This window comes from Scyliorhinus canicula, chromosome 18, assembly GCF_902713615.1.
Source record: "Scyliorhinus canicula chromosome 18, sScyCan1.1, whole genome shotgun sequence".
In the NCBI taxonomy this organism is placed as follows: Eukaryota; Metazoa; Chordata; class Chondrichthyes; order Carcharhiniformes; family Scyliorhinidae; genus Scyliorhinus; species Scyliorhinus canicula.
In genome coordinates, this window is record NC_052163.1 from 47,988,467 (window position 1) to 48,002,552 (window position 14,086).

The 14,086-nt window shown below is 44.3% G+C and overlaps 1 protein-coding gene across 1 annotated transcript in view; it reads right to left on the reverse strand.

Moving 5' to 3' along the window:
• Window positions 1-641: 641 nt before the first annotated feature.
• tbcd (tubulin folding cofactor D) overlaps window positions 642-14,086 on the reverse strand; it is a 345,114-nt gene continuing 331,669 nt past the window's right edge. The window contains exons 37-39 of the mRNA XM_038777737.1: window positions 10,623-10,732; window positions 4,090-4,174; window positions 642-1,147 (exon numbers count right to left, since the gene is read on the reverse strand). Coding sequence (XP_038633665.1) covers window positions 1,127-1,147; window positions 4,090-4,174; window positions 10,623-10,732 — 216 coding nt within the window. The 3' untranslated portion in view covers window positions 642-1,126. The remainder of the gene's footprint in view (window positions 1,148-4,089; window positions 4,175-10,622; window positions 10,733-14,086) is intronic.

A 14,086-nucleotide genomic window follows, 5' to 3' on the forward strand; every position in this document is an offset into this window, starting at 1 on the left:
AGGATCGAGAAGAAGACACAGAGTCAAAGTGATTTGCAAAAGAAGCAAATGCAATGCGAGAAAAAAAACTTCTTCTCACGAGTCATTCAGATCTCGAATGCATGGCCTGGAAGTGTGGTTCAATCGAGGAATTCAAGAGGGTATTAAATGATTACTTGAGTAGAGGCAATGTGCCAGGGTGCAGGGTAAAGACAGGAGAAAGACTCTAAATCATGATGTGCATTTGGAGAGGCAGTGCAGACACAATGGGCTGGATATCCTCGTTCTGCGTCGTAACAATTCTGTGATTCTATGAAGTTGAATTACTTTCTACTACTCAAGTAATATGCTTCTCTGGTAATGGGAATAGTTGGCTTCTTTAATAACAGGTTTCTTTAGCAGCTGTGAACTGCAGTTTGAAGATGATCTAGTGATACAGTAATAAGGATGTCAGTGATGTTAGATTTGCAGATATGCAGCACCATGGAATTAGGCTTTATTGTGGTGGAAAAATACAAAAAATCAGCAGTCTACACATGGGTAGATCATTCATGTGTCTGAATTCTGCCACTTCAACGTTTGAGTAGGAGACTTTATTTTTGACTGCATTTTTTTGGTATGAGTTCGAAAGTTGTTCAAATAAAGCTTCAACCACAGCCCAGTAGAGTAAAAGCAAAACTCATGATTTTATTGAAGAATGTTTAGGTTCAGGTTGATCGTACAAAACAGAACATTAGCTCTTGTACAGTTCACCTGAATGAAGTAAAGGATGTTGAGGGAGCAAAGGTGCCATCTTGTGGGTGAAGGGTTACATCTAAACACGACATTAAAAAACACATTTTGCTAACATTAGTGCATTCATATCTAACTCAATCAGCATTTTTACCCCCTGTAGGATCTTAAGGAAATCGGTAACCACATCAAGAACAACATCTGGAGGGGAATACTGAGCTTGAACACAGTCTACTCTTTATTTGTGTGTATTTTCACATGCTGAGCAGCTCTTCAGTCATCTTCTTACACGGCTTGCTTTGTAGTGGCATCCAGATTGGAACAGTTTGTGAAAGGCATCCGACATCTAGTAGACTGAACACACATTTAGCTCTCTGCATGCCCTTGTCTGTGCTGACACATGGCAAACCTTCAATCATAGAACGCCTTGGTGCAGCTGTGGTCACAAAAAATTTTTTTAAATCCTCAATCCAAACTAAATAAATGGGAAGCTATTATTTCTTTGATTTTATAAATAGATATGAAATTATTTTTAAGATGGTTGGTACAAAGTTTTAAAGGCAAAATTTGAACAGACCACTGAGCATATTTAGGTCTGGAGAAATTCAATAAAGTAAAAATTGCTGCAAAATAATCCAATGTACAGGACATTCTCTCAAAATTAACTTCTCAAGACTAACTCATACAAAATGATCTTTGTATCCGAGTGAATACCGGACTTCTAGTTAATTCCTGATTGAACCAAACAGACTGCATATCGAAAACATAAAGCAGCTATGACAGCATCTGGACCTCTGGACCACTACTTCTAAAATGTGGACCAAATATGGCCATCAGGTAAGAACCCTGACCTCACTTGGAAAGGGATGGGAGTATAACCACCCAGATGTTGAGCCCTGAACCCTCAGTCACGCCAATTTATAAAACATCACTTTCAATTTACCTCCGAGCTTTCAAGCTCATGTTACAGGCGGCAGACAGCTCAATAGCAAAACTATAGAGGATTGGCTAGTACTCGGTAATGTGCTCTCCCTAAGGTTTTTTTTAATATAAGTCCTGTTAAATATTGAAATAGTTATCCTGCAGTTGCTAATTAGAAAATATCAGGCATTATCAGAGGCACAGCAGACACCAGCTCAACGAGTAAATCGTTATATTTCACCTTGTTTCTAAAAAAGGACAAGTTTTCACTTATGAAGGGTGGCTGGAAAGTAATTCTTCAAATAAAAACGTGTTATATAAGATGTCAACTACATCAATACTCAGGGTGGCACGGTGGCGCAGTGGGCAGCACTGCTGCCTACGGCACTGAGGGCCCAGGTACAATTCTGGCCCTGGGTCACTGTCCATGTGGAGTTTGCACATTCTCCCCGTGACTGCGTGGATTTCACCCCTGCAACCCAAAGATGTGCAGAGTAAGTGGATTGGCTAAATTGCCCCTTTTTGGTAAAAAAAATAATTGGGTACTCTAAACTAAAAAAACCCTACGTTAATACTCCTGAAAAACAAATAATTAAACCTTCTCCCTGTGCATACGACTGCTTCGCATTTTTGCTCAGCAGCAGGTTGTGTTGTGTGTGTGGGGGTGGGGGGGGGGGGGAGGACAATATGAATTACTGCTGAATTACCTGTTGTACTTCTGCAGAATTCAACTCCTGTCACTAGCTTCACCACCCTTCGGAGTTAAAATCCCACTGCTATTGTGAGATGTACATTTCAGCGGCTTAGTCCATAAACAAAGAAATTCACTCACTTTGAGAGAAGGTCAAAACTAGGATTTCAACATTATTCCTCCATGGTAGAAATGAAATGAAAATCGCTTATTGTCACGAGTAGGCTTCAAATGAAGTTACTGTGAAAAGCCCCTAGTCGCCACATTCCGGCGCCTATTCGGAGCTACTGAGTTTTTTAAAAAAGCATCCTTGACAATAAAATGAATCCTCATTACGATACCTTTTGGCAATTTTTGTTGGTTCTCTGAATTCTTAGTATGTTTACTTGGAAAAAGACAAAGTTTAATTCTCTGGAATAGTTACTTGATCTACAACACATGCTTGAATAAATTATGTATTGTTTATACTTAAGAGGCCCAGAATTTGCTGCAATGGCACCAAGTCTCTCATTAAAACCTCGCAACCTCTCAAGCATGAACGTCTGCTCCAAACTAAAAGTGAAACTTCCAACATTTATTACAATGTATTATTTTTAGAAAAGGGATTGTGAGGGAAGTGTTGCAACTGTGTGAACTCTAGTTATAGCTTGAGAAATATATATATTTGTCAGAATGTAATTTGTCTGCCGTTCGAAGATCAAGAGTGCATGGGGTAAACTATACCATTTCCGGTGAGAATTTTCAACAGTAAATTATCACCTCGTAGTGATAAAACTAGCCAAATGTTGAGAATCGTTTTATTCTCATCATAATTAGTACTAAAATACTTAAGGAGTTCACAAACATTCCGCTTCTAGTCTGTGGAAAATATTCAGTTCATAACATTGCTAGAATGGTTTCCATATAGGCTGACTTTACTTCAGAACAACACTTTGCTAAGTTTTAGAATTCCTACAGTGCAGAAGGAGGCCATTTGGCCCATTGAGTCTGCACCGACCCTCTGAAAGAGCATCCTACCTAGGCCCACCTTCCCGTCCTATCCCCATAACCTGCATATCCCTGGACACTGAGGCAATTTTGCATGGCCAAGCCGCCTGACCTGCACATCTTTAACTGCGGGAGGAGACTGGAGCACCCAGAGGCAACCCATGCAGACACGGGAAGAAAGTGCAAACTCCACACAATCAGTCACCCAAGGCCGGAATTGAACCCAGGTCCCTGATGCTTTGAGGCACTAGTGCTAACCACTGCGCCACCGTGCCGCATCACAAATAGTAACTACTTGTTAGGGCTTGTTTTCATCAATAGTTGGGTTTGGTTTATGCAGGTCAATGATATTAACAACCATTTCACGGATATGGGGGACACAGGAATGCTTTGGCCATGCAGATTGTACTTAACATGATTTGTGATAAAAACAGAAAATATAAAAAATACTCAGCATACCAGCAGCATTTTGTTCCTTTGCAGACACTGCTTGACCTGCTCAGTATTTCCTGAATTCTCTTTTTATTTCCGGTTTCCAGCATTCAGTTTTTTTTCCCTTGGTAACTTGACCTGTAATGGGTTTTCAGCAAAAGTACCACCTATTTCCCTATGTCATCAAAATAATCTGGCTAATTCAATCAGGTAACATCACACTGCAGCTGACAGTAATATGCTAGAAAACAACTCGAGAATGAAATTTTGCATGGAATAATGTTGAACGAAATCATATTTTAGGCTTAATTTGATTAGAAACATTGATGTTGCATGTGCTAATGTACCTTAGTAGCGATTATTGGTTTTGGAACACCCATCAGATCACATAGGTGATTGCGCTGAGCTCGGACAGTGGGAAGATCAGCATCCCTGTTGTCAAAAGACATTTTCCACAAGTTAACTCTCTGTAACAAATTTACAATTGTCCGCATTCTGAGAGCACGAACAGCATTTTTGTAAGTGCAGCAACATTTAAAAAGGTTGAAACAATTGACAATAACGCATTCATAATAAGCACGGTTAAGTTACTGACCCTTGCTAACCTTGGCTGAAAGTCAGGCACACTCCGAGTAAAGTGTCGTGTGCTGGAAATTAATTCCCTGTGTTCAATAACAAAACCACCCAAACTAGAATATGAATCCCTTTGCATTTTTCTTCATGGCACAAGAACTGCAACAGTAAGGCCCTTTCAGCCTACTTTTGAGGATTATTTTTCTCTCTCAGTAACTTCACAGTGGTAGTAATTAATTGATGCCAACATAATAAAAGATCATTTACTTAAAGCCTGAGAATAATAAAATTATTGTACAGTCTGCAAAGATATTTGAATTCTGGAATTTCCCTGCATTCTTCCGCAACCCCCACTGAATGGGACACGTGAAGCCGTCGGAAGCTTACCATGGTTAAATATACTTAAAGCTGCGCTATTTCATTTTTATAGGTCTAAAGCATTTCCAGCTACAACTGGAAACGATAGGCAGCATTTTGAAAACCCAACATGGTGCTCAGAATTGCGCTGTTATTGAGCATACTTGCTAAAAATAAGCTGATATTAAAAATGTTGAGAACCACTAACGTTACAGCATAGGTTGAGAGATTTAAAACCACACACACAATTCCACTTTGAAAAGAGTAATGTAGATTGAAGTAATGAGCACGAGGCTGAGTGATGCATTTCACAGTAAGCAGAAGACTTACTTAGGTCATTACTTAAAGGACATTAATTAGATTTAAGGAGGCAAAATAAGAAACAGATTGAAGAAAGTGGCCTAACTCTGCCAGTGCCAGCTGGATGAGGTTAACCAAATCAATCCTTTCAACTAGAGTCTGCAAAGCATTCCAACTATTTAAATACTTGAGTTGATCCAATTTCCTGCAGTCTCTCAGCCATTACATACCTTAACAGTCAAGTACGTTATCAGATATTAGATAACTAATCTTACTGTCCCATGTCACAGTCAGTATTTAATTCAGTGCAGATGAGAGTGCACTGGCTGAGAGAATTTCTTTAAACCCTCTTCCAACATCATAAACCTATATATGAAGTGGAAATAAAACTCCCTCCAACATACAGTAAACTTTCATCTGGATGGCACTACTATTTTCCTTATGTGTTCACTGCCATTTCACAGCTGTGTGGTACTCTACAAAGAAAGAGAAACAGATGCTATTCATTTTACAACTATTTTATCAATAACATCTGCACATCTACAATCTATTCATACATTGTGCTTTTCCAAAATAATTATTTCCCCTCCGCCCACCAATGCCTTTTTCTCCCTTTTGTACATTTCCAGATTTTGCAGCTAAATTATGGCTGAGGGGGTCAGGTGGATGCTAGCACCATCTCAAGGAAACAGAATTGTTTTAGGAAAACAAAAACAGAACAAAATTTCAACGGGAGAGTTTGAATATCGTTGACTAGTGAAAACCTTAAATATCTATTTAGTTCTGTGCACACTGAGGATAAACATGTTGAAAAACCTATTTTGGTGTGAAATGGCAAGTTTTAGTAGTAGAGAAATGGAGTGCGTCTTGTTCAACACATAGGTAATATTCAGGGTTCTGGGTAGCAACTTCCAACTGAAGGGTGGAAAAATGAATATCCATCCCTGATTGCATTTATGGGGCAACGTGGTGGCACAGTGGTTAGCACTGGGACTGCAATACTGAGGACCCGGGTTCGAATCCCGGCCCTGGGTCACTGTCCATATGGAGTTAGCACATTCTCCCCATGTCTGCGTGGGTTTCACCCCCACAACCCAAAGATGTGTGGGTTACGTGGATTGGCCATGCTAAATTGCCCCTTAATTGGAAAAAAAAATAATTGAGTACTCTAAATTTATAAAAAAAATAGAAAATCTCGGATTTCATTTAGACTCAGCTGCTCTCAGCTTATCTGCCTGGCTACCATTTAAAAATGATAAAGCAGTGACATTCATTCATGTGATGTACTTTGGAGCATTGCAAGTGTTTTTTTCCCAACATTTTCTTTCTCGTGTTGCATTCCATGTTAGCGCGGAAAAACAATGTGCAGACAAATCCTGCCCCTGGAGAATAGAAAATTCATTGGTTAGGTTTACAGGCCAGACATTCTCTCCAAGTTTAAGGTGGGTGTGTGCACAGTGAAGAATAAAGCATGAATAATGACTGATCAAAAAAATACATGTTTTTGGATTTCAGTACTCAGCAACGAAGGCAGAAGCTATCCATAAACCGAAGCAAATAAACACTTTCAATGAAACATCCAATCCTCTTTTGTGGCATCCAGAATTTTGTCTATCTTTGTCCAAATTAAAAATGCCGTGTGTGCTTTTCCCTGTTCAATCCCAGGATTTGAAGAGTGCCGAAAGATATATAGGCATTTTCTTATTCAGGTGAACCAAAAGCAACATAATTCAAGGGCTGAAGAAGTTTAATTCTTCTGTGATGCTCTTGATAACCTAGTTTTCTTTCTTGAACTCCTAATTCTCTGGTGCCGCTATCTTATAGTTGTACAAATGTAAATGACAACATCTTCAGAATAACGAATTTAAGCTTGGTGACAGATTTTGTCCCAAATGACGGAGTGGTATTGTCATTACACTTAATAATCCAGAGACCCAGGGATATGCTCTGTGGGCTGGGGTTCGAATCCCACTAGGGCAGATGTTGAAATTTGGGTTCAATAAAAATCTGGAATAAAAGTCTAATGACTACCATGAAACCATTGTTGATTGTTGTAAAAACCCCAAAGGAAGTCTGCCATTTTTACCTGATCTGGCCTGCATATGACTCCAGAGCCACATTGTGGTTGACTCTTAACTGGCCTTTGAAATGGCCAGGGCATTTGGGGATGGCAATAAATGCTGGCTAAGCCAACGGTTACCACATCCCATGAACAAATTTTTAAAAAACTGCTGAGAAAGACCTTCATGATGATACAAGCACAGCACCCCTCACACAAAATAATTCCAGCCAACAAGGTGACAGCCCGTAGAGCAGCACCCCGGTTCGCAGATGCGGAGCTCGAGACCCTGCTGGATGCCGTGGAGGAGATGCGGGGCACCCAGTTCCCAGAGGTGGGAAGGAGGCTGCCATCCACCGCCATACACTGGGCCTGGGCGCCATGGGCCCCACCGCCAATATTCGCCAGCAGTGTCGGAAAAAGCTGCACAACTTCGTCAGGGCAGCCAGGGTGAGGAGCCAGCACCATCCCTCACAACCATATCCTACCCGTAACACCCCTGTCCCCGTTCCCCCCCCCTCCGGAGGGCGACCGAACCTCGCCCACCGACAGTCAGCTCGCACCCAGCCTGTATCACGTGACAGCTCCCATCTGGCTCACCTTGGTCGGGTACTCTGTTGACAAAGGCCTTCAGCTATCCACCCCCTGTGCTACCCACGACAATTGTCTAACACTGTGTATTTTCTGTCTCCCATCCCACTCCCACCACAGAAGGCAGCGCTCAACCGCAGGGAGAGAGAAGACTGGAAGGGCTGCCAGACATGTGGCCCCTCAATGTCGTGGAGTGGCGGGTACTCGATCTGGTTGGTGGACCCAGGAAGAGGGCAGTCGCCAAGGCGGAGGTCGGCATCGGTGATCCAAGTGAGATCCCGTTGAATTACGGTGTCCCTATGGCAAGCGTGGCACAACCAAACACCACCCTGTCACCATCTCCCCCAGACCATCCCAGCATCCCCACACCACCCCAACACACCCCCACCACCCCAACCTCAACCCCAGGACATGTCCAGCAGGGCAACAGCATGGAGACCCTTGTTGGGCCTCCAGGAGGCAAGGGCAGGTGGCGGGGGAGCCCAGAAGCTGTCTCTGGCCAGACCCCTGTCCCAAGGAGTAGCTCAGGGACCATCAGGTACCCAGAGGGATGAGGAGGTGATGGGGCCCATGTTGGTGGAACACCACCTTGTGCCTCGGACTCATCCGATGGACAGCGGGCAGAACAGGCTGGCACCATGCCACCTGGGACACCTGAGAGATTGCTGGGCACATTCAGGCCTGGTCACTCGAGAGGACAGCCGCCAATGCTAGACACCAGTTAAGTTGGGCCCCAGGTCATCCACCACGCATCGTCCCGGTATCCACCAAAACACCGGTCTGAAAGAGCACAAGATTCATCAGAGAGCGAGTGATCATCCTCCATCTCATGCACCAGACCTGCTGTTACTATCAACCTAGGGCCCTCACACCCCATAGTGAGGCAGATAGGGAGCATGGTCATGGGAGGGGGTGGGGGAGCCAGGATGTTCATGCTGCCAGGGGGTGGGGGAGCCAGGGTGTTCATGCTGCCATCGGCCAGGCTCCTTAATCGGCGAACCTAGATGCGAGTTGAGTGTCCCATGCACGCTGGCCCTCGCGCATAGGTTTTGTGGCTTCCTGTGCCTGCCTGGGCAACCATATCCTGTCTGTTCTGGTCCCCCCACATCAGCATGTCGCCCCTTTGCTGTGCAAAACTCTGAAGGACGCAACAGGCCACCCCTCCTAATGCTATTCTGGACAGCCCCTCCAGAGTGGTCCAGGCACCCGAGCCGCATCTTCAAGCCGCTGATGCATCGCTTGATCACAGCCCTGGGCATGGCATGGTCGCTGTTGTAACGTGTCTCTGCGTTGGCCTGTGAGGCAAGAGCCAACCCTTCACCCAGAGGAACGCCTTGAAGGTGCCGGGTACCGTTGAGTGTGCCAAGATGAAGGCGTTGTGCACACTGCCCAGGTATCCGGCGTGGGCCCACACCAGCTGCACGTTCATTGAGTGGAACGCCTTTCAGTTTGTGAAGAACACCCCCTCATGCACCGGTGCTCATAGGGGGACATGCGCCCCGTCGATTACCACCTGAATCTGGGGCATACTGGCGATGGCGGTAAACCACGCTGCCCGGGTATCCTGCTGAGTTCAGTCCACATTGAACCTTATATATTGTGCTGAGCAGGCATCAGGGCTTCCGTGATGGTGCGGATACACCTATGCACTGAGCTCTGTGAGATTTCTGACAGGCACCTAGAAGGACCCTGTAGCATAAATATTCAGGGCGATCGTTCCCTTGCCAGCCACCGGGAGCGGGTGACCTCCCTAATACACCCGCTGTTCTAGGTGCACCATAATCCAGTAGATATGCCGTACGCTCCCACTGCTCAGCTGGAGTCTTTGGCGGCATACCCGGTCTGGCAGGTTCTCGAATGACAGGTGCTGCAAGTACACTGGAGGCTTAATGTGGCGCCTCCTTCCCACCTCCTCCTCAACCTGTTGGGCGGTCAGCTCTCCATCCTCACCGGCTGGCTCCTGTTACTCTGGGGCAGGCTCTGTGCACCTCCCAGTGCTGCGGCGGCTAGGATGATGGCAACTAAGCCAGGTTAGAATCAAAAATCCACTATCTGCAGTGGGTGAAAGGCAGACATGTTAGTATGGTGCGTACCCCCATGCCCAACCAGGTCCAACGGGTTACAGAGTGGCCCCAACCTGCACTGCAGCCCCTGCTGGAAGTGGGTGGAAGCTTGCTCTTGGATTGAAAAAGGCAAATTCGTGGGGAATTGAAAATGAAGCTGGAAGAGTTGCCTACCTTGGACCAGGAAAAAGAAAGTTCACTGTGAAAGAAAGTTCTAAGAATGCAAATTCCAGGCTGAGAAAAGAACAGGAATAAACCCGGAGGAGCTAAGAATCACTTCGGATGATTCTGGAAAAATACATAAAGGACAAAGTAAAGTGTAGCTCTGAAGCAGTTGTGAAGTGATTGGGCTAAGAATAAGAAGGGGGAATATTCCATTCTGTGAATTAAAGTATAAGATGCCTACAAAGATAATATTTGTTTGATAGTGTTTTTCATAATTTGTTACAGTAAACATTTGAAATATCAAATCTTGCTGTGTCACTCTTACAGCTATTGGCTGGAAGTTCAAATTTCTTTTTAAAAGTCATCAGTCTCTTTGGAGATCGTAACAATACTTGTGAGCCATAGATCACTTATAGCTATATGAGACTGGCAACAACTTTCAGCTTGTCTGCGATTTTGATAATGACGAATAGTCAATTTTAAAAATGACTTGTTTAAAAAGTGACACGTCCACTGGATGCCACAAAGCACTTCACAGCCAGTGGAGTACCTTTTAAGTATAGTCACTGCTGTAATATAGAAAACACGACAGCTTATTTGAGCTCAGCAAACTTCCCCAAAGAGCAATGTTAAAATGACCAGTTAATCTGTTTTTGTGTTGTTGACTGAAGGATAAATATTGGCTCGGACACTGAACTTCAAGGATGGTTTGTATTTATTGAAGCATATTCAGCATAACGCAAGGCTTAGTTGCACAGCAAATGTCACTTACCAGTTGTTGTCACTAAGATTTGCCATCACTTCGTCCAATATCTCTGCGTCAATGACATCATCATAAGTTAAAAGCATTTCATAGAGCTGACTTGCAGTTGTCTTCCTTATCTGTGCAAAAGATTAATTAGAAACCCACTGTCATGAAACACAAAAACATCACTGAACAAGTCTATCACTTCTTGGACTTTGCAATTAAAATAGGATCACAGCGCCGAGGACCAGGGTTGATCCCGGCCCCGGGTCACTGTCCGTGTGTGAAGTTTGCACATTCTCCCCGTGTCAGCATGGGTCTCACCCCCACAACCCAAAGATGTGCAGGGTAGGTGCATTGCCACACTAAACTGTCCCTGAATTGGGAAAAAATATTATAAACTATAATTTGTGATGGATTGCATCAATTTATTAATATTTTGTTTTCACTCAAATATCGGTGATCAGTTGCAATAATATTACATTTTCATGGATTACCTACACTATAGAGCAGGCATTTTCAAAGTGGGGGTTGCGACCCGTGGGTGGGTCGCAGGCGGGTGTTGGGAGGGTCGCGGAGCCAGCATCTTGGCTTTCCCAATCGCGGGAATTCACGTGCAACAACCACAGCAGCCCGCTTTAACAATGCCGGCTGCTTTAAAAATGGCAGCCTTGACCAGCTAAAAAAAATGTGAGCGCACTGCGCATGCGTGCCCGCTCATCAGTGCGCATCCGGCCCAGGAGTGTTGGGACCTGAACCTAGGGTCAAAGTGCAATCACGGCATGCTGGCGGCTGACTGCATGGTGATCACCGATGATAAACAAGGTTATGGCCTTGATCTGTTTTGCATCCCTAAACATTACTCAAATGAGCTGGAGGGACTTTATATTCCTCATAGTTTAATCATGGACAGAATGAATGTTTGGCAAGGACTATAATGAAAGCCATGGGAAATTATCCTCGTCCTGTGTACTGAAGGGTGGCTATACGTTTTTTGCTGACCTTTTAGACTACATTAAAGCATTGAATCAAAACAGTCACATCCTAATGGCGGTGGACTTCATCCGCTTGAAGAGTTATTGTAATGATCAGTCAACAGGGGAGCTACTCAGAGTTTACGAACTGAGGTACGAAATCCACGCTTTCCTCCTCGAGAAATTGTCCGCTCTGGTTGATTTGTTTGCTGATGAAACTTGGATGCTAACTATGTCTTACCTTGCGGACATCTTTTCAATTCTAAATGAACTGAACCTCAAATTGCAAGGGGAGAATGGTGATTGCTTTCAGCAGTGTGAAGAAATCGCAGCTTTCCAAAACTCATTGAAAGTTTGGCAATTGCGAGTGCAAAGCCAAAATTACTACATGTTCCCCACACTGCTACGACACATCGAAGAAAACCGCATTAGTAAGGAAACTGTAAATGGACTGGCAAGCCCGACTCCAAATTAAGTTGACTGAACTTCTGCGCCTCAGCTTTGACTGCACATTAAAAGCATGGCACAAGTCACTGAAACTGACAGCATTCTGTAGTAGCGTCTCCGAGGAGTCTCCGGAGCGGAGTAAAATGAGCATTCTGTTGCTTTTGTCCTTACAACAACCTACATGTGCGAGGTTGGATTTTCCGTTCTCACAAAGGTGAAGACAGCACAAAGGAACCGACTGAATCCTGCACCCGATATGTGTACAGCCCTTTCCTCCTGTGAACCTGATTGGAGTGAGATCACGAGGACCAAGGCGGCTCACTTCTCGCATTAAAGGTAAGAGAAAATGGTGGGTCACGAATGTCGGCCGGCATGGGTTGCGAAGGTCAGCCGGCGTGGGTCGCGAAGGTCGACCGGCGTAGGTCACGAAGGTCGACCGGCAAGGGACGCGAAGATCGACGGGCGTGGGTCACGAAGGTCGACCGGCGTGGGTCAGGAAGGTTGGCAGGTTGGTAAAAATGGGTCCCCGAAAAAAAAGTTTGAAAAACACTGCTTAGAGAGGCAAAGAAACAAAGGATGACATTTTTCCAGCCACCTGTAGATAGGTTGGGAAGCAGGGCAGCTTGGAAAATGGCACCGGAAGGTGACCAGAAGGAAGACCATAATTTTTCAGACACCATGCGATATTCCTTTCTTTTAAAATATATCTTATTTCAAACACAATCAATATTATACACAAACAATCAAATATAAACACATTTCAGTTTGTCAATTTTTCCCCTGAAAGATTTTTTTCATTTTTCTCCCCATAAGCCATACGATATTCCTAGAAGGGAAAATGACACAAGCTCGCGAATGGAGGTAGATGGTCAATTAAAGGCCATTTTACCACAATACGGAGACCTTTTTACCGGCCTTGGCACAGCAACGCTGATAAATACATCAGCGTAAATTGCTTTTTCTACTGGAAAGTGTAATTGCACTTATACTCCTTACTACTTGATTAGCAGTAGTTATGTGATTGTTCATTATGAGCCGAAATAATTTTTACATTGCCGATTCACTGATTCATGTATTCAACTATTTCAGATTCTTAGATGGGATGTGGGCATCGCTGGCTAGGCCAGCATTTTTCTTTCCCATTCCCAATTGCCCTTGAGAAGGTGCCATGAGCTGTCTACTTGAATCGCTGTAGGTACATCAACAACAAAGTTAGGGAGGGAGTTCCAGGATTTTGACCCAACGACAGTGAACTTAGCGATATAGTTCCAAATCAGGATGGTGCATGGGTTAAGTTGCAGGTGGTGGTGTTCCCATGAATTTGCTGCACTTGTCCTTCTAGGTGGTAGAGATCGCAGGTTTGGAAGCTGCTGTCTAAGGAGCATTGGTGAGTTGCACAGTGCATCTTGTAGATGGTACACACTGCTACCACTGCGTGCAATGCTTGATTGAAGGATGTTGAAGTTATGGATGGGTGCTAATCAAGCAGGCTGCTTTGATCGGAGGGTGTTGAGCTAAGAGTGTTGTTGGAGTGGCACTTTTACGGGCAATCAAAAAGCACTCCTGACGTGTGCCTTGAAGATGGTGGACAGGCTTTAGGAATGTTGACAGCGAGGGATTCAGCGATGATAATGTCACTGAATGTCAAGAGGAGATAATTGGATTCTCCATTGTTGGAGATGATCATTGCCCGGCACTTTTGTGGCACAAATGTTACTTGCCACTTGAACATTGCTGAACATTGAGCAAGCATGTGCAAACATTCCCACTTCTGACCTTATGATGGAGGAAGGTAATTAAGTTGAAGATGTTCCCTGAGGAACTCCTGCAGTGATGTCCTTCAACTGAGGTGATTGGCTTCCAACAACCAAAACCATCTTCCTTTTTGCTAGACACGACTCACCAACAAGTGGACTGTTTTCCCCGATTCCCACTGACTCCAGTATTGCTAGAAATCCTTGATGCTACACTCAGTCAAGAACAGTTACTCACCTTACCTCTTGAGCTTATCTTTTTTGTTCATGCCTGGACTAAGATTGTAATGAGGCCAGGAGTGGATGGCCCTGACGG